At 34.1% G+C, this 24,581-nt stretch overlaps 1 protein-coding gene across 3 annotated transcripts in view; it reads left to right on the top strand.

Moving 5' to 3' along the window:
- Positions 1 to 16,230, top strand: part of LOC136035659 (uncharacterized) — a 47,040-nt gene extending 30,810 nt beyond the window's left edge. For all 3 annotated transcript variants that reach the window (XM_065717568.1, XM_065717567.1, XM_065717569.1), the window contains exons 4-6: positions 9,739 to 9,924; positions 11,213 to 11,399; positions 15,685 to 16,230. In XM_065717568.1, the coding sequence (XP_065573640.1) occupies positions 9,739 to 9,924; positions 11,213 to 11,399; positions 15,685 to 15,784 (473 nt within the window). In that variant the 3' untranslated portion in view covers positions 15,785 to 16,230. The remainder of the gene's footprint in view (positions 1 to 9,738; positions 9,925 to 11,212; positions 11,400 to 15,684) is intronic.
- The last annotated feature ends 8,351 nt before the right edge of the window (positions 16,231 to 24,581 follow it).

Raw genomic sequence — 24,581 nt, 5'->3', positions numbered from 1 at the left:
TTTATAAAACCGGCTTGAAATGATGACAAGTCTCCTTCTTTTTTTTATTAAACAAATAAAAGTTTTGTTTTAATTGAAAGCAAGGAGCGACATTAAAACTTAAAAAGAAACAGAATCATTCTGTATATGAAAGAAGCTGTCCCTTCCTGGACGCCTCGCTCTTTACGGTGAAGTTGTTTATTGTTTTAAAAAGTACAGCTGTGACAAAGAGTCAAACTTTTGCGCAAAGAGCTAGTCATTGAGAAGGGGATATCCTCTTTCATATACGGAATACTTTCTGTCCGTTTTAAGTTTTAATGTCGCTCTTTACTTTCAGTTAAAAAAAAAATGTTTTTTTTTGTTTAATATTAGTAGAAGCAGTTCCTTGTCCGTGTAATTTAATTTAGAACACGATAATCCATTGCCTACTGTTGTAAATTTTGAGGCATTAGTATTTCTGGTCTTGGAAACAGAAAAGAATTAGTTTTTTTTCTATAAAAATCAAACCTTAGCCATCATTTTCTTTTTCGGCCTAGTAACTTTTGTCTTCAGAAGGGGGGGGGGGTTGCAATAAGTCATTGAAGAAGACCTTGACACCTGTTTCTAGTCTTTATAGACATGGACGCAAAAAATTTTCTTTACTTTTTTTGGAAAATCGGGAAGAGACAGATGCTGAATTTATCTTCCGGTTGATACAAAATTTGATAGGGACTATATTATTTTGCTGGGGAAAAATTTTTCTTTACTTTTTTTGGAAAATCGGGAAGAGACAGATGCTGAATTTATCTTCCGGTTGATACAAAATTTGATAGGAACTATATTATTTTGCTGGGGAAAAATTTTTCTTTACTTTTTTTGGAAAATCGGGAAGAGACAGATGCTGAATTTATCTGCCGGTTGATACAAAATTTGATAGGGACTATATTATTTTGCTGGGGAAAAAGTTTTCTTTACTTTTTTTGGAAAATCGGGAAGAGACAGATGCTGAATTTATCTTCCGGTTGATACAAAATTTGATAGGGACTATATTATTTTGCTGGGGAAAAATTTTTCTTTACTTTTTTTGGAAAATCGGGAAGAGACAGATGCTGAATTTATCTTCCGGTTGATACAAAATTTGATAGGGACTATATTATTTTGCTGGGGAAAAATTTTTCTTCAAGAAAGGAGGTAATCCTTCCCTAAGGTTACTACTAAGGACTCCTCAAAGGTTTTGGGTTAAAATGCATTTTATTGAATTTCCTTCCTCCTTCCCCCTCCTTGAAAATTCTTTTACCGGGAATGATCGGATGCTTGCTCTATGGCTGAGTCCTTTCATATGTGGTATTGTATCAGATTAACGACGCTTCTTGACTACTAAGGTCCCTGCGTCGGCCCTGCACTGCGCCACCACAGGACATTCATATGTGGTTGTAGAGTGTTAGTAAACGAATACATAAGGGAACAATGTTTGTTACAAATAATGTAGTGCCATCTATTGTATTAATACTCAGAAAGAGTAATTTTTTGTAATCTCTGGAAATATGACATTTTTCTTTACAAAAGGGATAATTTTTCAAATATTGCACTCTTTGGTCGAATATTTGGCAAGCCCCTCCCTCTCATTTAAAAAAAGTGTTTCGGTGGAATTAGCTGAAGATTAGTAGGCTAATTCTAATGTTTTATCACAAAGAGTATTGCGTGTGAAAACCCTGTAGGTTTTTGTGCATAAAATTATATTTATCGATAATTTTTTTTTGCTTTTAGTAAGTGAAAATAGTTATATAAACATTTCGTATACATGTTACCGTGAATGCCCGAAATTGGTGAATGTCTGAAATATCACCTTTTTTTCCCTTGGATTTAGTCACCGTTGCCAATCAATTTTTTTTGTTTAATACAAGGTTTGATGATGACAGGTTAGGTTAGGTTAGCTTAGGTTTTTATCCCATTTCTGATATTTATAACCAAATTTAACCTATTCTAATCTAACCCAACCTAAACTAACGTAATCTAACTTACCTCTGACTTTTACCATCATAGCTTTTACAAGACCGAAAAGGCTGACTCGCAGAGCTAATTGAATCCAAGAAGAGAAAAGGGAATTTTGGACATTCACCGGTGAATGTCGACTTCACCGAACAAAACACATGAAACATAACACTTTGTTCATTTTTTATGCGAAGAAACCAGCTGAAAAAAATATCATTCTGTAATTAATCGACTTCACCGAACTTCAATCTGGAATGTCGACTATACCGAACAAAACACATGAAACATAACACATTGTTTACCTTTGATGCGAAGAAACCAGCTGAAAAAATATCAATGTGTAATTAATCGACTTCACCGAACTTCAATCTGGAATGTCGACTTCACCGAACAAAACACACGAAACATAACACATTGTTCATCTTTGATGCGAAGAAACCAGCTGAAAAAAAATATCAATCTGTAATTAATCGACTTCACCGAACTTCAATCTGGAATGTCGACTTCACCGAACAAAACACATGAAACATAACACATTGTTCATTTTTGATGCGAAGAAACCAGCTGAAAAAAAATATCATTCTGTAATTAATCGACTTCACCGAACTTCAATCTGGAATGTCGACTTCACCGAACAAAACACATAAAACATAACACATTGTTTACCTTTGATGCGAAGAAACCAGCTGAAAAAATATCAATGTGTAATTAATCGACTTCACCGAACTTCAATCTGGAATGTCGACTTCACCGAACAAAACACACGAAACATAACACATTGTTCATCTTTGATGCGAAGAAACCAGCTGAAAAAAAATATCAATCTGTAATTAATCGACTTCACCGAACTTCAATCTGGAATGTCGACTTCACCGAACAAAACACATGAAACATAACACATTGTTGACCTTTGATGCGAAGAAACCAGCTGAAAAAAATATCAATGTGTAATTAATCGACTTCACCGAACTTCAATCTGGAATGTCGACTTCACCGAACAAAACACACGAAACATAACACATTGTTCATCTTTGATGCGAAGAAACCAGCTGAAAAAAAAAATTCAATCTATAATTAATCGACTTCACCGAACTTCAATCTGGAATGTCGACTTCAGCGAACAAAACACATGAAGCATAACACATTATTCGTCTTTGATGCGAAGAAACCAGCTGAAAAAAGTATATCTGTAATTAGTCAGAATCACAAAAGTCAATCAAATCAATTACAGAAAAACTCAGTAAAAACACTGTAAATAAAATATTAGAAGATGTAACTGGAATTAAAAAAAAAAGACTGAGAATTAAAGATATTAATAACTAAAATAGAAACAAAATATGGAATGTTGCATCTATACTACTACTATCAACTCACCGCAGCATCAACCAGCCTAAGGCCAACAGGCACGCACGCTTCTCCTCCATCTCAATGTGACAAGCACTGATACTTTTCGCAACAAGTACTACCTGTGTTTTAACCAGGTAAATAATAAACAAAATGAAGTGGAAAATAAGACATATAAATTGTCTAACGATTAATATACAAGAAATAGTCCGACCAAGTGGTTCGAGCACATCCAATGCTCCACGAAATTTATCAGAGACATAGTTTATTATACACGGTGATGACATTTATGGCTTAAGCTTACTTTGACTAGAAGATTCGTTGCTATATTACTAAAATAAAGCCTGGAGGAAGGTTATATAAATATAAATGACAGAATGTTCTGTGCTGTTTTTGTAACCCCTCTCCCAAGACAGTTCTTTTATTTTGCCACCCCTTGAGTAAAACTTGCTCTGGATTGCGGTTGCAATGGGTTTTTTGTAGTTTTAGTAACTAATCAGAATCGTTAATTCCAAAACAGCTGTCGTCATTTTCATAGAAATATCGCAAACTTGCTGTCTTCTACCTCTTAGCCCTAGGGTATTTTATGATTGGTATGATTAAAAAATGTCAAGAATGAATTATTAAACAAGTTAGTTTTGCAAAATTGGTTCTAATTCGTTCTTCCTGGTATGACCTACTGAACTGGCACCGATGAGAAATTGCCGGAAACGCATTATCAACAGAAAGCGATGATTTTTAATGGTTCCAATTTTAATAATTTAATATTTCAATTATTTAAATATTTTTGCTAATAATTAATTTGTTGTTTTAATTAGTTGATATTTATTAATAATTAATATTTTAGTTTAATATTGTTTAATAATAACAATTTAATTCAGCATACTTATAATCAACAAAGTCATCTTGAAGGATGATTTTAAATAATTTTTCTAGAGTTTACTACCATGCAGACATCCTGTTTTGTACCCTGTTGTTGCCTTGTGTATTGTGGTATCAAAATTTCAATTATCTCTTGGAACGAGATTACTTAAAATCTTGGATTAAAAATATATTCTATGTATTTCAATCTCTTTGTCCTATATATAAAAAAAGGCACCAATAGGATTCGAACCCATGATCTCCTGCTTACTAGGCAGACGCTTTAAGCAACTAATCTTTAACCAACTGAACGTCGTTAAGGGGGTGATTAAGTGAACTGATGGAACTCGAAAATCCCATGTTAAAATTGAAAATTTATATTTAAAAAGTACTCAAGTATTCATTGGCGGAAGATAACGCTTTTAATATCAGGCCATAGCTTCTTGAAGATGCTACAAAATGTTTGAAAGGATTTTGTTCTATTTCCTCTAATTGCTTAGAAATCTTAGAAAATGTCTAGGGATTTTTCACAAGTGTACTCTATGAAGGATATTGCTTTTGGAACAAAATTGGTACTATCATGTGCAGAAGACAATAACCTATAAGATGATTGGAACCATTTTTTGATGTATTTTCCTGTTTTCTAACAGTCCCTTAGAATATTTTCAGCTACCTGAAATTTTTACAAGTCGGTTGCCATAAAGAATCGTTTCAGATCGCCGATAATAACCCCTAGAGACGAAAATGACAAGCTGGAATAATCAGCTGCTTGTTAATAGTGTGAAATTTTCATAAATTATTTCAATGCAATGAAGAAACATAGAAATGAGAAATAGTCAGGAGCCTTCAGGAAAGTTATGCACACAAAGCCGAAATCATGGGGAAAATTAAATCAAAGCGAGGTATGGAACTGCGAAACTGCGAGAAATTTGGGGATAGGCTAGTGGATAAAGAACCGAAAAGAGTCTAAGGCGGACTATTGCATGGAAGTTGGAAAGAATGGACTAGTCAACCCCAAACGAGGCCACGACTACTTTTACCAAGTACAATCAGTCAGCTTGAATGTGCTCAGCTATATACTTGCTTTTTCATGATTTTTACCCAGAAAGACTTCTACATTGAAAAGATAGACCGCAATCCAGGCTTTTGGACCGAAAAGATTTTTCCCAAGCTGAAAGGATTCTTCATTGATGCTTTGATCCCAAAGTTCCACAGGGGGTTCCAATACAAGAGCCGTACTTATAAGATTAATCGTCTAGTACCGGTAACAGGAAAATTCATTTTCCTTACATTCTATCCTTCTTTGTAGTTACATACTTAATTGTATTGTCATTTGAAATAAAATACCTTTGTTTATATTGCTTGTCCTCCAACTTTATCAAACAGTTCGTAGTAACGAACTGTAGTAAAGAGCGACCCGGCTCAATAGTAACCGAAACTCTAAAAAATGGAATTTTGGTACCAATAGCTACATCAAAAGAATCGCATTTTAATGCTGATTTTAAATATATTAAATAAAAAAACAAGTTTTTTCAACTGAAAGTAAGGAGCGACATTAAAACTTAAAACGAACAGAAATTACTTCGTATATAAAAGGGGCTGCTTCTTCATCAACGCCCCGCTCTTACGCTAAAGTTTGACTCTTTCTCCCAACTCTTCTTTTTAAAACAGTAAAAAACTTTAGCGTAAAGAGCGGGGCGTTGATGAGGAAGCAGCCCCTTTTATATACGAAGTAATTTGTGTCCGTTTTAAGTTTTAATGTCGCTCCTTACTTTCAGTTGAAAAAACTTGTTTTTTTATTTAATTTCTGAATGTTTTTGAATAAATGCATGTTTTGATTTTGGCTCTCCGCAGAGTAATAATTGAAACAAAATTTGAATTTTTTTTTTTTTTTTTTTTTTTTTTTGCTGAATGGCTTACTCATAATTTTGATCGAATGATTTTGGGAAAAAAGAGCGGGGGAGGAAGCCTAGTTGCCCTCCAATTTTTTGGTTAATAAAAAAAGGCAACTAGAAATTTAATTTATTACGAATGGTTTTATAAGTAAAAGATATACGTAACTTATAAACTAGCTTACGTGAAGAATTTTTTATTCTCATATTTTTATTACACATATGAGAGGGTTTACCCCGTCGTCAGTACCTCTCTCTTTACACTAAATCTTAAATTTGGGCCCAATTAATTAAGAATGACCCCTGAATCACAAAAGCCGTAGAATAAATAGTTGACATTACTAAAAATACTTTAGCGTAAAGAGCGAGGTATTAGGAGGAGGTGAGCCCCTCATATGGGTAATGATTTCTGTTCGTTTTAAGTTTTGATGCTGCTCCTTACTTCCAGCTGAAAAAAAACTTTTTCATATATATTTTTTCATTGTTTTTTTTTAATAATGTTAGTAAATCCTGCGCTCCCTTCATGGAAATTTTCTTCCCCCATGACCAAGTCCTCGATGGAAAGTTCCCCCAGTATATCCCCCTCTTTTCGACCCCTCTCCCCGACCAAAAAATTCTCCTGAAAACACCTGTACACTTCCCAATAACCATTACTATATGTAAGCACTGGTCAAAGTTTTTAACTTGTAACCCCTCCCACGGAGACTATGGAGGAGTAAGTCGTCTAAAAAGACATAGTTATAAGGTTTTTCGACTACGTTGAATAAAATGGCTATCTCAGAATTTTGATCCGTTGACTTTGGGAAAATAATTAGCGTGGGAGGGGGCCTAGGTGCCCTCCAATTTTTTTCGTCGCTTAAAAAGGGCACTAGAACTTTTTATTTCCGTTTGAATGAGCCCTCTCGCAACATTCTAGGACAATTTGGTGGATACGATCACCCCTGGAAAAAAAAACAAAACAAAAAAAAACAAATAAACACGCATCCGTGATCTGCCTAAAAGTCATAGAACACTACTGTAGAAATTTCAAGCTCCTATCTGCAAAAATGTGGAATTTTGTATTTTTTGTCAGAAGGCAGATCACAGATGCGTGTTTATTTGTTGTTTTTTTTTTTCAGGGGTGATCGTATCAACCCAGTGGCCCTAGAATGCTGCAAAAGGGCTCATTCTAACGGAAATGAAAAGTTCTAGTGCCTTTTTTAAGTGACCAAAATCTCGGAGGGCACCTAGGCCCCCGTCCCACGCTAATTATTTTTCCAAAGTAACCGGATCAAAATTCTGAAATAGCCATTTTATTCAGCGTAGTCGGAAATCCTTATAACTAAATCCTTATAAGTGTACAGACGTCTTCAGGGGCGTTTTCATTTGGTCTGGGGCAGGGTTGAGAAGAGAGAGATATGCTGGGGAAACTTTTCATGGAGGAAGAAAATTTCCATGAAGGGAGCGCAGGATTTCCTACTATTATTAAAAAAAAAAACAGTGAAAAAATAAATATGACAAAGTTTTTTCAACTGAAAGTGAGGAGCAACATTAAAACTTAAAAGGAACAGAAATTATTACGCATATGAGGGGCTCACCTCCTCCTAATACCTCGCTCTCTACGCTAAAGTATTTTTAGAATTTCAACTATTTATTCTACGGCTTTTGAAATTCAGGGGTCATTCTTAAGAAATCGGGACAAAATTTAAGCTCTAGTGTGAAGAGGGAGGTACTGTTGAGGGGGTGAGCCCCCCTCATATATGTAATAAAAATGTGAGAATACAGAAGTTCCTTACGTAAGCTAATTTGTAAGTTACGTATGTCTTTAACTAGTAAAATTTATTTTTACTAATAATTTTACTAATAAAAAAATTCGTAAGAAATTAAAAGTTCTAGTTGCCTTTTCAGGTAACCAAATAATCGGAGAGCAACTATACCTCCTTCCTCGCTCCTATTTTTTTCTCAAAATCGTTTGGTCAAAACTATGAGAAACCCATTTAGCCAAAAAAATAAATGCCCAAATTTCGTTTTAATTATTCATCTGTGGAGAGCATAAATCAAAACATGCATTGATTAAAAAACGTTAAGAAATTAAATTAAATAAAAACAAGTGTTTTTAACTGAAAGTAAGGAGTGACATTAAAACATAAAACGAACAGAAATTACTTCATATATGAAAGCGGCTGTCTCCTCATCAATGCCCCGGTCTTCACGCTAAAGTCTGACTCTTCCTCTTAACTCTATTTTTTAAAACAGTAAAAAACTTCAGCGTAAAGAGCGGGGCGTTCATGAGGAAGCAGTCCCTTTCATATACGAAGTAATTTCTGTTCGTCTTAAGTTTTAATGTCACTCCTTACTTTCAGTTTTATTTTTTTTTTAATTTAATTTGTAAGAAAACTTTGGTTTTCTAAGAATCCTCGAAGAAAGCTTTCAACTAAGTTCGCTGTTTAGTTTCGAATTAATGAAATGAGGTATTTTAAATAGCCTATCCCTAGGAAATAAAGTGGAAAAAACAATAAATTTTAAAATGCATTCTATGCATGCCGTCACAGTTGCATATACATGGGCATTTTGTACTTGAGAATGATAGTGCTCTTTTGCTCATTTTCTAATCTCCCTTGGTCGGTAACCAAGCTTTGCAAGACACTGTCAAATATATTATTATTTCTCGGCTGAAGCATCTCACCAAAGGAAGCTGTCAATCAAAACCTTTGACAAGACTTGATAATTGGTGCTATTTGAAGTTTTGACAATCGACGATCTCTAGAGAATTAAAAGACAGAAGGGTAACCTTACTTCAATTCTGAAGCTCGATGTTTTCAAGTTCACTTAATCACGGCCTTAAAATATTCCATGATCAGACGACATCCTGTTTTTCCTGGATTGCTGCCTTGCGCATTGTAATACAAAGTAAAATTGAACTGTCCTACTGGGTGTTATTAGATACAAGACGGATACACTGCTTTGTCCCTTATTATTACCTTGTACAATGGAATTGTCCTGCAGGATGTCGTCAAAATTTGTCCTGCAGGATATCGATGCAGGATAAAAAATGGAATTGTCCTGCAGGATGTCGTCAAAATTTGTCCTGCAGGATGTCGATGCAGGATAAAAAATGGAATTGTCCTGCAGGATGTTACTGAGATGCAATCTCTGTTTTGTATAGTTTAGTGTTTTTCACTTTTCTTTCTGTTGTGTTTATGTTTCTCTGAATGTCCGAAATCTGGTTAATGTCGAAATTCTCTGGTGAATATCCAAAATTCCCTTTTTTCTACTTAGATTCAATTAGCTTTGCGAATCAGCTTTTTCAGTATTGCGCAAGCTGTGATGATAAAAGTTAAAGTTAGGTTAGATTAAATTAGGTTATAAATCTCAAAAATGGGTTAACAACATAATCTAGCCCAACGTAACCTATCACCATCAGGCCTTGCATAAAGCTGAAAAAGTTGACTTGTAACGCTGACTAAATCCAAGGAGAAAAAAAGGCCGGAGAATATCAACATTCACCAATTTCTCACATTCACGGTAATATTTATATTATTATAATTTTTAGTTGTATTGCGTTTCTTTTTTTTTCTGTTGATAAAGGCTTCTAGCATGAATCCGAAATATCCACATTTTTTATTATTATAAGCGAAGAAATTTTTTTTTTTGTTATTTTCTGTTGTCTTATTGAAAACATTCTACCCATTGTCTTCTCTTTTTTTTTCAGTAAAAAAAAAAATCAAAGAGAAGGAGAAAATGAAAATCAAACATGTAAGGAACTCACTTATCAGCCGAGGAAAAGCGACGAGAATTTTTGCAAAAAGACTGGTGATTTTGTCTGAAGCTCAAATTCAAATTGCAGAAACATTGCCTGAAAATATTTCAGAAGATTTGCATGAGTTGACTTACTCAGGTTTTATTTTTTGTATATATATATATTGCTATAAGTAATTATTGCTTTTTTTTCTTGTAACTCCGCCAAACCTACACCGTAGGGGGTAATGGAGGGCTTTGAGCCCACATTACCCCTAAAATCTTCAGATTTCTGTTATTTTTCCTCTGATTTTTGTTCTTTATGAGCATAATACGTGATGTAAGCATAATATTGAGCGTGTACACTTATCACCTCAATCCCTTCATTTTCAACATTCCTAACTTTTAAAATATTTACATCGAGAAGTTTTCTGCCTTCGTAAAAAACGAAATGGCAAAAATAAATGGACGAATTTAAAAATTCAAATATAAAATTGCCAAAAATTGGGTAAAGTCGGGTATCACCTAAATCGCATATAAATAAACATTAGATGTTGCTAAAACTGATAAGAATGAAGTTACAATTTTATCAATTTATACATATATATATATATATATATATATATATATATATATATATATATATATATATATATATATATATATATATATATATATATATATATATATATATATATATATATACAGATTTCTCCAGGTACCCATTTAGAGTTGGGTCATATACGGAGTCATGCCGCTGACCCCGTTCAAGACAAATAAAAAACATCACTAGGACTCGAACCCCTATGCTTTCGTCCTCTGTCCTCAAATCCAGCGCGCTAGCCACTCGGCTACGTCAGCTCGCTTACGTGCTTCGTAAGTAAAGAGGTTTCTTTGAAACACGTTTTTTTTCGACGTGTATCTATGTGTAAACGTGTACCTAGGAAACATATTTGTTTAGGATAACTTCTGTTGTCCCTGAATTAAAAAACTGTCGATAGAAAAGCACCGAGTCGTGTCGTTCGATATACTTTTACATTTCTCCTTGAGGTTTGAATAATAATACATGCCTCTTGTTGTAATATATTCTTTTTTTGTATCTTTTGACGTTATTTGATTTTTATTTATTATTTATTTTATTTTTCGCCCACATGATGCATAAAGTAAATATGGTGGAGTAAAATTAAATATAAAAAAATACACAAAGAGAAAAACAAATACACAAACAAAATAAAAAAAACGGATAAGACGGTGGTGAAGGGATAGGCGCGCAGAAGCTGTACTGGAGAGTTTTCTGTGAAGAATCTCCGACTTTAAAGTTATGTCAAAAACTGAAAATTCCTGTTTAATTTTGGGTTTTTTCTTGTTTGTCTCAGGTTTTTCTTGTTTTGTCGTAAGCCAGTTCCTAATGAGTTACGTATTAATTATTTTTATTGGTACACTTTTAGGTGGATCTATATGTAGAAGCGTAATTGATGACGCAAATGACAAGTTAAGTGCATTGGCAGTACAGGAAAGGATTGCTTCAGAACTTGGAGGCTCATTCGTTCCACCTCCTCCAGAAAACCCGGACCTCCCACCTCGCTATGAAGATTTAGATATGTCTTCAATCTCTCTCAATGGATCTATTCGTGGGTAGGTATTAACGAACCTAAAATAGAATTGTCGTTTTCTTGCCCACAGATTTTTGAGGGGTCAAACTTAAACCAATAAAGTGGGCTGAACTAGCAAATCTCCAATAGAGAGTAGAATTAAGCCCAATTAGGTGGTAGGCAATTTTTACAAAGTGGGTGACAATGTGTAGGATGTGGAAAATAATGTAACCTTTAAAAAAATTAGATCGTAAAATAAATTAAACAAATCCAAAATAGGTGAGATGTCTTTTGTTACCTGATAGACTGCTTGTACTGTTCTTAGTTTTAACCCGTTCTTTAGCAAGCACCTCTTTTTACAGTGATGTATATTGTCAACCATAAGTCTACCATTGATTTTTGTTAAATATTTCAGCAGCTACCACTTTTTGATTTTCATTTTGTATGTTATGCTTACAAGCTGTTGGATGAATAAATAAATAAAACGTAAACCATAAAAAATAATGAGACTCTAAACCTCATTAGATGTCAAAACAGCTTTTTTTTCAAATGTTAAAACAGGAAAAAAAACACACAGTTTGCAACATTTAGCAATTTTAAGTTGTTTTGAAATATATCACATCGTCTTAATCTATCTATGCCCCTCCCCCAGTTGTTGCACCTCCTGCAGGTCTTCCATAAATGTCAACTTAATGCTCTAAATCGTTACTGAGATGTTACAGATGCGTATTATGGCAACCTGCCAATTTTTTTGTCGTTTTTTTTTGCTACTTAAACCATGCATCAATTGTAAGTCCCACAAGAGGCTATAGTGCAAAAACGGTGTTGTGACGTGATTGGAGACAATCATAAAAATAGCATATGGTTGAAACTGTTGAAGATGGGCCAACGAAATTCGGGCAAAGCAAGATCTGGAGTTTGCATCTTCCCCCTCCCTAATAGCAATATATGTTCTCATTCTCGGGCATGAATGTAAAAGAAACCCAGAAATTATCCTCTATGTTCAAATTTAATAACTTACTAAAGTAATTATTATTAGAAATTGTTTTTTTGTAATAAGATAAGATAATATTTATTTTCAAAAGACTATCACAAGCTCTATAGAGCCCAATTTGCTTTATATGTCAGTAAAAGTTAAGAAAAAAAAAAAATCAAATCAGAACATTAAGTCGAACGTTTAAAATTAAAAAGAAATTAAAAAGGCAAAATCTAGGTGCTAGGAAAAAACAAAACAAAAAAAAAAAACACCCGACAAGACCAAGTGTTGCTCTAGCAACACAAATACGAGATGAATTCCCGAATAGTTTTAATTTCTAAATCTGATGTTAAGCTCTAAGTGTATATCGTAATAGTTAAATGCCTTGAATCCAAGGAGCTACTAAAGACATTTTAACTGCAGTAAATTGTAAAAAAACAGTATTTATATACATTTATATATTTATTTCTTTTTATGTTATTTCTTTAGTTAATTAGAACTGATTGTAACAGTAGTTTCAGTATTTGTATGCCGAATCTTGCAATATATACAAAGACTTTTAAAAAAATTACTTGAGAACAAATTAATATTGGGTTTTATAAATCAAGCTGTGTTGTTTAGTCTAGGGCTATAATGAAAGAAAGGTTGAGATGGCTAGGCCACGTTCTGCGGATGAAGGATGACAGATTGCCGTAAATTGTCCTGTTTGGCCAATCGTCTGGGGCTACACGGAAGGCAGGCCGTCCTCGTCTGGGTTCGGAGGATGTCATAAATAAATATTTAAAGGAGATGGGAACTTCCTGGGAGGGTGTAAAGAGGGAGGCCTTGAATAGATTAGGTTGGAGAATGAGCGTGCGTAGCTATGTTGGCCTCAGGCGGCTTGGTGCTGCAGTGAGCTATTAGTAGTAGTAATAGTTTATAAATCAAATTCTCATCATTTCATTTTTGTGCTATTGTATCGTAAGTCTCATTAAAGTTGACGAATATTGTGGGTAAAAATTTGTTCGTGTCTATTGTGGATTTCATCCGTGTCAGCCAGATGAGCAACCTTTTTGACGCTTTAATGCTAAAGCCTGTAGTTGCTTTGCAACTTAAAGAATCCGGGCAGCGTTGTTAAATGTTTTTTAAAGTTGTAACTTTTAAATCCTTCATGTAGGCCATGGCAAGATATATAGGCTATTACGATATTAGCAAATGGACCTTATAATTTTAATATAAAAAAGGAGGCCATGGTTTGCATTTAATGACAAACCTATGTTCCTTATAGTTTCTTTCTTTTTAGCAAAAATCGCCTTTAAGCTGCAGAGCAGCGTGTGTAGCTTTTTTTCCAAGGGTCGTGGGAAGTCTAATAAACGGACTCAATTCCCTATGTCCTGCTTTCCCAGAAATTATAAAAAAAATTATTATTCCGAACTGTCGTGGTGCATTTGGCCCCTAGATTTTTTTTGCCCCACCCCTCTTCATTTGGGCAATTTTGTTGAAAATATCTTTCTTGAAAAAATTTGGTAATTATCTATTATATAAAACACACTCGAGAGGTGAAGTTTGGTTAATGCTAATAAAAAAACAACTAAATATGATGAAAACAGAATATTTTATTAGGAAAATTGTGAAAACTACAACTTGGAAATATGCTCCCAGGTCCTCAAGAAATGTCCTCAAGAATCGCGTTAAACTGAACTCAGCCTTCTGCCTTTACTGCTACCCGCCACATGTACTCTACTAAGTCTGAATGTAAATGACGGTGGGATGTACCTCGATGTCCCTTGTTCCTTCACTTTGCCGAACCCCACATTCTCTATTCTTTTTGGGTTGAGGTGCCGGTTTCTGGGCCGACAAAGTTATTTTTGTGGTTCACTAAACCTGCTTGTTCCAGCTCAGCTTATAATTTCTGCGTATGACTCTCTTCTACCGTTAAATTTATTAATTTTTTCAGTGCAGTACTAAACAGGCCACGTTCTGCGGATGAAGGATGACAGATTGCCGAAGATTGTTCTTTTCGGCCAACCGTGTAGAGCTAGACGGAAAGCAGGTCTTCCTCGTCTGGAATGGAAGGATGTCATAAAGAAAGATTTAAAGGAAATGGAAACTTCCCGGGAGGGTGTAAAGAGGGAGGCTTTGAATAGATTGGGATGAAGGAGGAGCGTACGTAGCTGTGTTGGCCTCAGGTGGCTTGGTGCTGCGGTGCGATATTAGTAGTAGTAGTTGTACTAAATAGCAATAAGAATTATAACTATGTTCAGTTATTAAAAAAAAAAAACAGTACAAATAACGCATAAAATAATAATAAAGCAATATAGAATAAGAATTTAAAAAAAATTACATAAAAATTTATTTACATTCTTTAAGTTAGGTATAATGAATTTTGGAGCCCAGTTTGTGCTTAAAGCACAAACGAAAAGAAGGTTGTCCCTCCAATGAGATGGGAGGATGTCTTTAAGGGAAATTTCTACTTTTTGAATTGGTTAAGAGACTGGACGGAGGAGGAGCGTGCCTATTTTGGCCTCAGGGGCTAGGGCTGCCGTGAGTTGTTATTAGTAGCAGTAGTGGTATTTATACAATTTACGGTGGATATTTACACATGTATTTACATTCTTTTAGTTAGGTATAATGACTGTGGGGACCCAATTTGTGCTTGAAGCACAAACGAAATAAAGGTCACTCCCGATTGAGGTGGGAGGATGTCGTTGGGGGAAACTGGAACTTCGTTGGATGGGTTAATAAGACTATTACGAAGTCTATTAGTTACTAAGAATCCGTTTGTAGAAAACAAGACTTTCACAATTAACTGAAAATTGCAAAGAAAACGGCAATTTTTATACTTATTAGTTGACTAATCAAGAAAATCGAACGAGACTTAGTGTTAGAAATGGTAAATATTAATAAGGCTATTGGAGTTAGAAGTTAAATGAAACGAAAATGGACTGGAATTATGTAAAAAGTCTACTTAAAATACTTTTCATCTTTCAAAATGTAATTTTAGAATGAATTTACACTTGTTGTGATTCTTATTGAAGGTGACTTTAATTGCGTCTACTTTAATTGCAAATTCGAACTAGTGGGAAGTTTTAAAATTGGAAAATCTTATTTGAAAACTGTCGTAATTGATTGCAAATGATTTCTAAGAACACACTTTCTTTCCATAATAAACATAGAAAGACAAGAGAAAAACAACAGGACCTTTGTGTCATGAAATTTTTGAGTGTGCGGTTTTGTACCAGGAACTGTTAAGTTGCACCAAAAGTAGTACAATTATACCACGTTGGCAACGCTGGTCTTGAACCCATGGGTGGGGGATATCTTCTGGTAGGATTCAATTAGACACGAACTTTAACTATTATATAATTTTCAGGTACACTCCTGTATTGTCTCCTAGCCCGAGCGCGCCACCTGGCGACTTAGAAATCCTGCCAGAAGAGTCTACTATTGGCTGGAAGCGATCTGCCCAGTAAACCTGCGTTCTTCTTTTCAATTTAGTATGTACTTAAAACAGGGGGTCTCCCAATTGTATGGCTGGATGGCCTTCATGATAGGTTAGTTTGTTAGAATTTCGGGGGGGGGTAAAGTTTTTAAAAAGCCAAAAGAGGGCAAATTGTATGCAAAATCAAAAATAAAATGCTGTCAAGAGGCCTTTATTGTGCATAACGCTTGTTTTTGTATTGATTGTGCTTTTGATAATCTTGGACGCGTTCCAGAAACCAGTTATCAATGCTTATAAATTAATCATCTTTTATTGCCTGTATTCTAAAATGGCTCACAACTGTAAATCCAACTTCTAATATGCTCACAGTAAGCAAAAGGGGGTAACATTTTAGTTCATCTTGCAAATATACTCTAAAGAATTGGATGTTTTTTTGGTTTGCCGGTGTTTTGGAATTCTAATAAAACCAAATAACTATTTTGGTTAATCATAATGGATTTGTGAGATGCGCCCCTTTATCTTGAGCTAAGTGATATTTCGGGATTTTATTATATATATATATATATATATATATATATATATATATATATATATATATATATAAATATATATATATATATTTATTATATATTATATATATATATATATATATTTATTATATATTATATATATATATATATATATATATATATATATATATATATATATATATATATATATATATATATATATATATATATATATATATATATATATATATATATATATATATATATATATATATATATATATATATATATATATATATATATATATATATATATATATATATATATATATATATATATATATATATATATATATGGTACCTGGTTCGATGTGTTTTTTAAAGTTTGGCTGAAGCTGTTGCAGTGGAAAAGGTGTGTTATTTTCGCAAAGTTATTTTTGTACTAAAAATTTGCTGAAGGCAGTTTATAGGTTATCAGTACATTTAAGCTATTGTTTCTCTATAGTTATATAAATGTCGGTATTTTTGAGTCTACATTTTGTGTTTGAGTCTATCCTTTTTTTTGTGTGTCTTAAATTTCAGTCGCACGGCTTCAGAGGGTAACAATTTATGAACATATTGGGTTAAGAAGCAAAAATATTTTAGAAAAAAACATTTTTTAAGAATATAGGAGTGGGGGGTTATTCTGAGCTCTTTTTATGAAAATAGAAGAAGTTGCTTTTCAAAAACTAGGGGGTGAGATACTCAAACAGTATCCTGTCTGTTCCGTCATTTCTAGTATTCCTGCCAATATAATTCTGTACAAGTTTGTATCTAAGGTGTTATGGGGTTTATGCCCCCCCCCCACCGGAATGTTTGTCCAGTTCGTAAGAACTTAATAAAAATGCATGTAAACGAGTTTTTATGCGTTTTTATAGTTTTTTTTTGGTAACCCGACCCCCCTCCCCCTATCAAAAACATGGACATGGCCTATATTCTATGTTTCAAAGTACCCCCTCCTGAAAAATCCTATGTGCGTACCTGTATAATGACCTTCCTATTGAGGGTAGCGTTGCTATCGGTTTTTGAGAATTATCTCAGAACTGTGAAAATGATAGATACAAGCTTAAGGCGTGACAGCGATAAATTTTATCGTTCATATTTTTTGTACCATATTGTCAAAGTCAAGTATTCAGTAAATAGTTGATGTTAAGTGACACCAAAAATACTATAGATCACCAGTCAATTTTTACTTTTTTTTTTTATTATTACTATTCAGTTAGTGTATTTTTATTCACGAAGTATGCTTCTGAATTCCTTAGTTTATCTTTAGTAGCTCTCTTAACTTTTCCCAGGGTCTTGCCCTTGTCCTTTGTCTTTATGCCCAGAGTCTTGAAAAATCTACAATTTCATAGCACACAATTTGATGAAAAAAACCTTCTTTTTTTTTCAAAGGAAACTATAGCGAACTGTAAGGAGCAACTCGACCCAATAGCAACCGAAGCTCTAAAAAAGAAATTTTGAAAACAATAATTACATAATAAGAATAAGTTTTTTAACCTGATTCCAAATACATAAAATTAATTAAATTAAATGGTATCCGTCAGAAGCTACGAGCCTGAAAAAAATTTGCCAGATTTTCAAAAAAGGAGGAAGATAATACCAAAAAATTCGAGCGAGCTTAATAAAAAAATCCCACCGTAAGACTCAGCATACTGTACAGGTTTCAATCTCTTGTCTGCAAAAAAAACGAAATTTTGCATTTTTTTTTTTGCCAGAAGAAAGATCACGGTTGAGAATTTTCTTTCTCCCAGGAGCGATCGTGTGAAACCAATAGTGAAAGAAAATCGATGAAGGGTTCACTCAAATAAAATTAAAAGTCCTTGTACCCTTTTTAAGAAGACACCCGACCGAAAATTTTAAGATAGCCATTTGGTTCAGCACAGTTATAAGATCAAATGACTATGCATCTGCGGGTGACGTGACCAATCACAGCCCCTGAGAAAAAGGGATTTAGTTATACGATTTGCCCGTTGTTCAGATGCAGTATTTGTTATTGGGAAATATTGGGACATTTTTCGGGGGGACGGATTTTTCCATGGGGAGAATTTTCCGTAGACAGGAGAGCATTTGTCTCTTTTATTTAATTCTTTTTGTTTTATTTATTTAATTAAATTAATTTTTATTTTATTTTATTTAATTCCTTAGAGAATGACCTAAGCTTCAACTATAAAAATTGAGATTTTTCTTGCTTTCGCATGCTGTTTATTTCTTTTCAGTAATTTTTGCAATAAAAAAAAAAATTCAATGCAGATTTTAAAAAGTAAAATTCGGTAAATAAATAAAAAAAATCAGTCGAATAACAGCAAAGTTATCGTCTTAAATTGAAATATTAAAGCCTAGGAATGCAGCAAAATAACATAGCAAAAACTTACACATTGAATATAAACATTCACAGGAAACTATAGAGAAAAAAAATAATATAAATTCTTATCATAATAAAAATTAACTTTAAAATCGTTATTAGGACTATTTTGCATTAAACAGCATTTGGCCATTGAGCTATAATAGGTTACTTTGGGTGTTTTGGCTTTAACAAGCTGAACAAAGCGGTTGGCATGCTCATATTTCTTCCAAACACGTTGAGGTAAGTTTTCATAAGAGTGAATGAAGTCTGCACCACCTGATGGTAAAAGAGGAGGAGTCTCAGCTACAGGGATCCCTCTACTTCTGTTTAGCTGGTAAATAGCAACCTAAATTATATAGTAGAATATGAGAATGAGATTTACTGCTTGAACTAGCACAAGCATTGACGAGTGAAGATACTGGTCAACACGACCCTACTTATAAAAAAAAAAAACTAAAAATGTCTGTTTGATACCCCTAAAACGCCCACCCCTTAGTAGCTAACAATTATGCCGTCAGTAGCGTCAACGCCTGAACAATCAGAGGAAGGGCAAAATCTATTTTTCAATATCTAGAGGGAGATGTTAATTTTTCTTTTTCCCATTTTTACAACAAAAATACCCCTAAAAAAGTATTTTGTAAAATCTAGTAGAAACATGCTTCCCGTCCCACAATTGACGCAACGCTATGCCATGCCCTGCCGAGGTACAAGCAGCATCCGTGGGAACCAATGAGTTACTATAATCAAATATTTTGTGGTAACGAACTGCAAATAAAACGTTAGTTGAGTCAAAAGCAACTGAAACTCTAAGAAACGGAATTTTGGTAATGATATATTCATCAGAACAATTGAATTTTTATGCACATTCTTAATATATAACAGTCATGTAGATCAATTCTACCCGTCAAATACTACGCTTCTGAAAAAAATGACCTGATTTTCAAAAAAGGGGAAAACGCCCCCAAGAAGTCAAGTGATCTTAATGAAAACCACACGATCAAATTCTGCATAGCAGAGAACCCTGCTGCAGACGTGACAAGTTATTTACAGAAAAGTGAGTTTTTGACGAAAATTTTTTCGTGAAAAAAAAAAATTTTCCCGAAAAAAAATCCCGGACGAGTCATTATTTGTTGTTTTTTTTTTCTTAAGGATGATCATATCGAACCAATACTCCTTCGAACGAATCATTCTTCGAACTCATCTTCGAAGAGGAATCATTCGAACGAAAATCGAATGTTCTTATGGAGTTTTTAGAGATGGAAATGAGTGGAGCCTCCCATGCCCCTTTTCCCCAAGAAAACACTTAGCAAAAATTTTAAGAAAGCTTTTTGATTCAGCATGGTTAAAAGGTCCAACAACTATGCGTTTGGGAATGACATACCCCCCCCCCCTCCACAGTCTCTGGGGAAAGGGCTGTAAGATACACAGTCTTCCTGTTGTTCACATATATTGGAAAACATGCTGAATTTTTCTTTTGGTGGGGAGGGGGGATTTTACACGAGAAGAATTTTCTGTGGGGAGTAAAGCTTCCGGGCAAATTTTCCGTAGAAAATTTTACATGGGAGGGGGATTTCCTAGCAGAATCTGGAAAACGGTAAAAAAAAAAATCAACTGAAAGTAGGGAGCAATATTAAAAATTAAAAAGAACAGATATTATTCCGTTCCTTTAAGTGGGGGAGTGTGCCCTCTCACACTTTACATTCAAGTTTAAATTTTGATTGCGTCTCTTTAATAAAGACTGCTCAAACATAACTGCCGTTGAATTTGTATGAGTAGTATCGTTAAAGAACTATAATACTTTAGCATCAAGTGCGACGGATCGAGGAGACGCAGCTAACCTCACAGAAGGAATAATAACTGCTCGTTTTAATGTTGAATTTTACTTAGTGAATATTGAAATTCTTTTATTTTTTATCTTTAATAACCATGAAAAAACAAATTAGCTTAAAATATCAAATTCATATATTCATTACATTGCATCGACAATTTGAAATCGTTCCCTCCTTTCCTATGACTCGTTTGCTCTTTGTTTCCTGTATCTTTTATAAAATTAAATAAGAAAAACAAGTTTTTTGAAATGAAAGTAAGGAGCGACATTAAAACTTAAAACGAACAGAAATTACTCCGTATATGAAAGGGATTTTTCCTCCTCGATGCCCCACTCTTTACGCTAAAGTTTTTTATTGTTTTAAAAAGTAGAGTTGCGAGAAAGAATCAAACTTTAGCGCAAGGAGCGGGGTGTCGAGGAGGAAAAGCCCCTTTCATATACGGAGTAATTTCTGTTCGTTTTAAGTTTTAATGTCGCTCCTTACTTTCATTTCAAAAAACTTGTTTTTCTTATTTAATTTCTGAAAGTTTTTGAATTAGTGCATGTCTGATTTTGGCTCTCCGTACATAAATTATTAAAATGAAATTTGTATACTAATTCTTTTTTTGGCTAAATGGCTTTCTCTTAGTTTTGATCAGACGATTTTGAGAAATATGGGGTGGGGAAGGAGGCCTAGTTGCCCTCCAATTTTTCGGATACTTAAAAAGGCAACTAGAACTTTTGATTTTTAACGAACGTTTTTATTAGTAAAAAATATACGTAACTTAAGAATTAACATACGTAACAAATTTTTATATTCTTATATTTTTGATTATATATATGAGGGGGTTTGTCCCCCCGTTAATACCTCGCTCTTCACACTAAATCTTAAGTTTTGTCCAAATTCTTTAAGAATGACCCCTGAATCAGAAAGGCCTTAGAATAAATAGTTGAAATTAATATAAATAATTTAGCATAAAGAGCGAAGTATTTATCTCCTCCTAAATACCTCGCTCTATATGCTAAAGTATTTTTAGAACCCCTCATATGCGTAATAATCTCTGTTCGTTTTAAGTTTTAATGCTTTTCCTTACTTTCAATTGAAAAAACTTTTTCATGTTTATATTTTTATTGTTTTTTTTTTAATAGTAATGCTAGAAAATCCTGCGCCCTTTTCATTGAATTTTTCTTCCCCCATGAAATATTCCTCCAAGGAAAGATCCTCCCATATAGCCCCCTCCGCTGAACCCCACACCCAAACAAAGAAATCCCCCTGAAAACGTCGGTACACTTCCCAATAACCATTATTGTATGTAAACATTGGTCAAAGTTGGTAACTTGTAGCCCCTCCCCCAGGGACTGTGGGGGGATAAGTCATCCTCAAAGACATAGTTATTATATTTTTCGACCATGCGGAACAGAATGGCTATCTCAAAATTTTGATCCGTTGACTCTGGGAAAAAATGAGCGTTTGAGGGGGCCTAGGTGCCCTCCAATTTTTTTGGTCACTTAAAAAGGGCACTAGAATTTTTCATTTCCGTTAGAATGAGCCCTCTTGAAACACTCTAGGAGCACTTGGTCGATCCAATGACCCCTGGGAAAAAAAACAACAAACAAATAAACACGCACCCGTGATTTGTCTTCAGGCAAAAAATACGAAATCCCACATTTTTGTAGATTGGACCTTGACATTTGTTCTATAGGGTTCTCTGATACGCTGAATGCAATGGTGTGATTTTCGTTAAGATCCTATGACGTCTAGGGGATGTTTCCCCCTGTTTCCCAAAATAAGGCAAATTTTCTCAGGCTCGTAACTTTTGATGACAAAGACTAAATTTGATGAAACTTGTATATTTAAAATCACATAAAAATCCGATTTTGTTTGTATATCCTTTAGCATCGAAATTCCATTTTTTAGAGTTTCGTTTACTATTGAGCCGGGTCGCTCCTTACTACAGTTCGTTACTACGAACTGTTAATAAAGAACTGTGATATAAAACTATCTTAGGTATTAATAACTCATGTTAATTTCAGTCTTTTTTTAGTTTGACTCTGCTATTTATTGTAATTTCTGTTCGTTATGAGTTTCAATCATTGATAGTGGTTTGTGGTAGTTTTACGCTTGGAAAATTATTTCAACTTATTTTTGCTTATTCTTGGCTCAATGGAGCTCTTTACGTTTCTTGGAAAAACTTGTCTTGTTGTAAAAGTTCTTTATATTAATTTCTGTTTATTTTTTATTGATATAGTCTTTTTCATGGAAAAAAAAAATATTGGATATTTTTCGGATTTCATCTATAAGAATCTATATTATGGGTTGCTATTTGTATGTTGGGGAAACTTTTTCAACAATTTTTTATTCTGATACAAACTATTTTTTAATTTAATTTTATAGCTTCTGAAGTTGACTTGAAAAATAAAACTTAATATCATTCCCAAAAGGTTCTATCTATAATCTTTGACAACCTGAATATACTAACACTGTTTTTATTTATTTAAGTTGTAAGAACAGAGGTAGTGAAAGAAGTATACCTAAAAGTTTCAACTTAATACCCCAGCTGTTCTCGACATATTGCTAAAGAGTCTTATTGGCAACTATTGTACACAATGCCTTTTGATTTGTTTTAGAGCAACATTTAGTACTTATATATAATGAGCCAATTGCATAATTGGGAGAGGGGATTAACATGCCTTATATTCCTGTATAAATTGTTGCTGGACCGTTCTACTATGCTGAACAAAATGGCTGTCTTAAGATTTTGACTAGATACGGTTGGAAAATGAATGGGCTTGAGAGAAGGGCTACTTTCCTCTTAAAAAAGGGCGTTATTCTTAAAAAGGGCAGAAGACACTTGCGCTGTAATTGAAGAGCAAAAGGGAGGACTTCTTCTTTGGTACATCTAGTAAAAACAATTTGAACAAGTAAAAACAAAGTGAAAACATTTTAAATTTATTTTGTTTTCAGTTAAGTGCAAATTGTGTTCTGGCCTTGAGAAGGGATGGGGGTGGTCAGCACTACTCATGTTAATTTTCGTCTCGTTTTCATATTGACTCGGTAATTTGTTGAATGATTTAAATAAACAAAATACGTTTAAACTGTTTTAACTTTTTATCTTTAATAAATTAAATTAGTACAACTTTAAGGAATACATATCAGTAGGTGTATACTAAACTGACAATCCACAACCATTTTTTTTTTCATTAAAGTGCAAATTAGGGTCTGGTCTTGAGGAGGTATGGGGGTTGTCAAAAACAATTTCCAGACATTTTAATTACACTGAAGGTAATGGCTATCTCAAAATTTTGATTAAATGTATTGGGAATTGATGGGCATAGGGGGGCTTGTTACCCTTCAATCACTTTTGACTAATAAAAAGGATACTAACTCTTTCAATTTCCAATCAAACGAGCCTTTTTCGAAAATTCTACGACAGTAAACGGCCATCTCAAAATTTCTATCAGGATGCTTTACGTGAAAATACAAGGTTTGGAGGAGTGGGGGTTATCCATCCTCCGATCACTCTGAATCTTAAAAAAGCGCACCAGAACTTCTGATTACCAATCCAACAGGTCCCCTCAGAAGTTTGTAGAATCACCCTTTCTATACACACCTTATATGCCCCCGGGGCATAACTCACCTTGTCCCGAGGGCTGGTGGGTGGGGGTGTCATTTTCAAAGGTATAATTTCTGGTCCTTTCAATAACGTTAAATAAAAATGAATATTTCGAAATTTAGATTGGATGTTTTTGGGTAATGACAGGCAAGGGAGGGGGTAAGTTTCCCTTAGATCACTTTATACTATTAAAAAGGGCGCTGGCCATTTCAATTTCCAATCGAATGAACTGTTTTTGAAGTTTCTATGACAGCAAATGTTCATCTCAAAATTTCAATCAGATGCATTTCGGTAAAATACGAGGTGTGGTGAGGGGTATCCACCCTCCGATCACTAAGTCTTAGATAGGGCACTAGAACTTCTGATTACGAATCAAATGAGCCCCCTCCAAAATTTATACGATCAGCTTTTCTATAGATGCCCCCAGGGCATTACGTACAACTCTTGCCCTGAAGGCTGTGGGGATGGGGGCTGTCATCCTCAAAGACAAATTTTCCGGACCTGCTAATTACG

The sequence above is a fragment of the Artemia franciscana genome, chromosome 14, assembly GCF_032884065.1.
Source record: "Artemia franciscana chromosome 14, ASM3288406v1, whole genome shotgun sequence".
NCBI classification, from domain to species: Eukaryota; Metazoa; Arthropoda; class Branchiopoda; order Anostraca; family Artemiidae; genus Artemia; species Artemia franciscana.
This window is presented reverse-complemented; position numbering and strand designations above follow the sequence as displayed.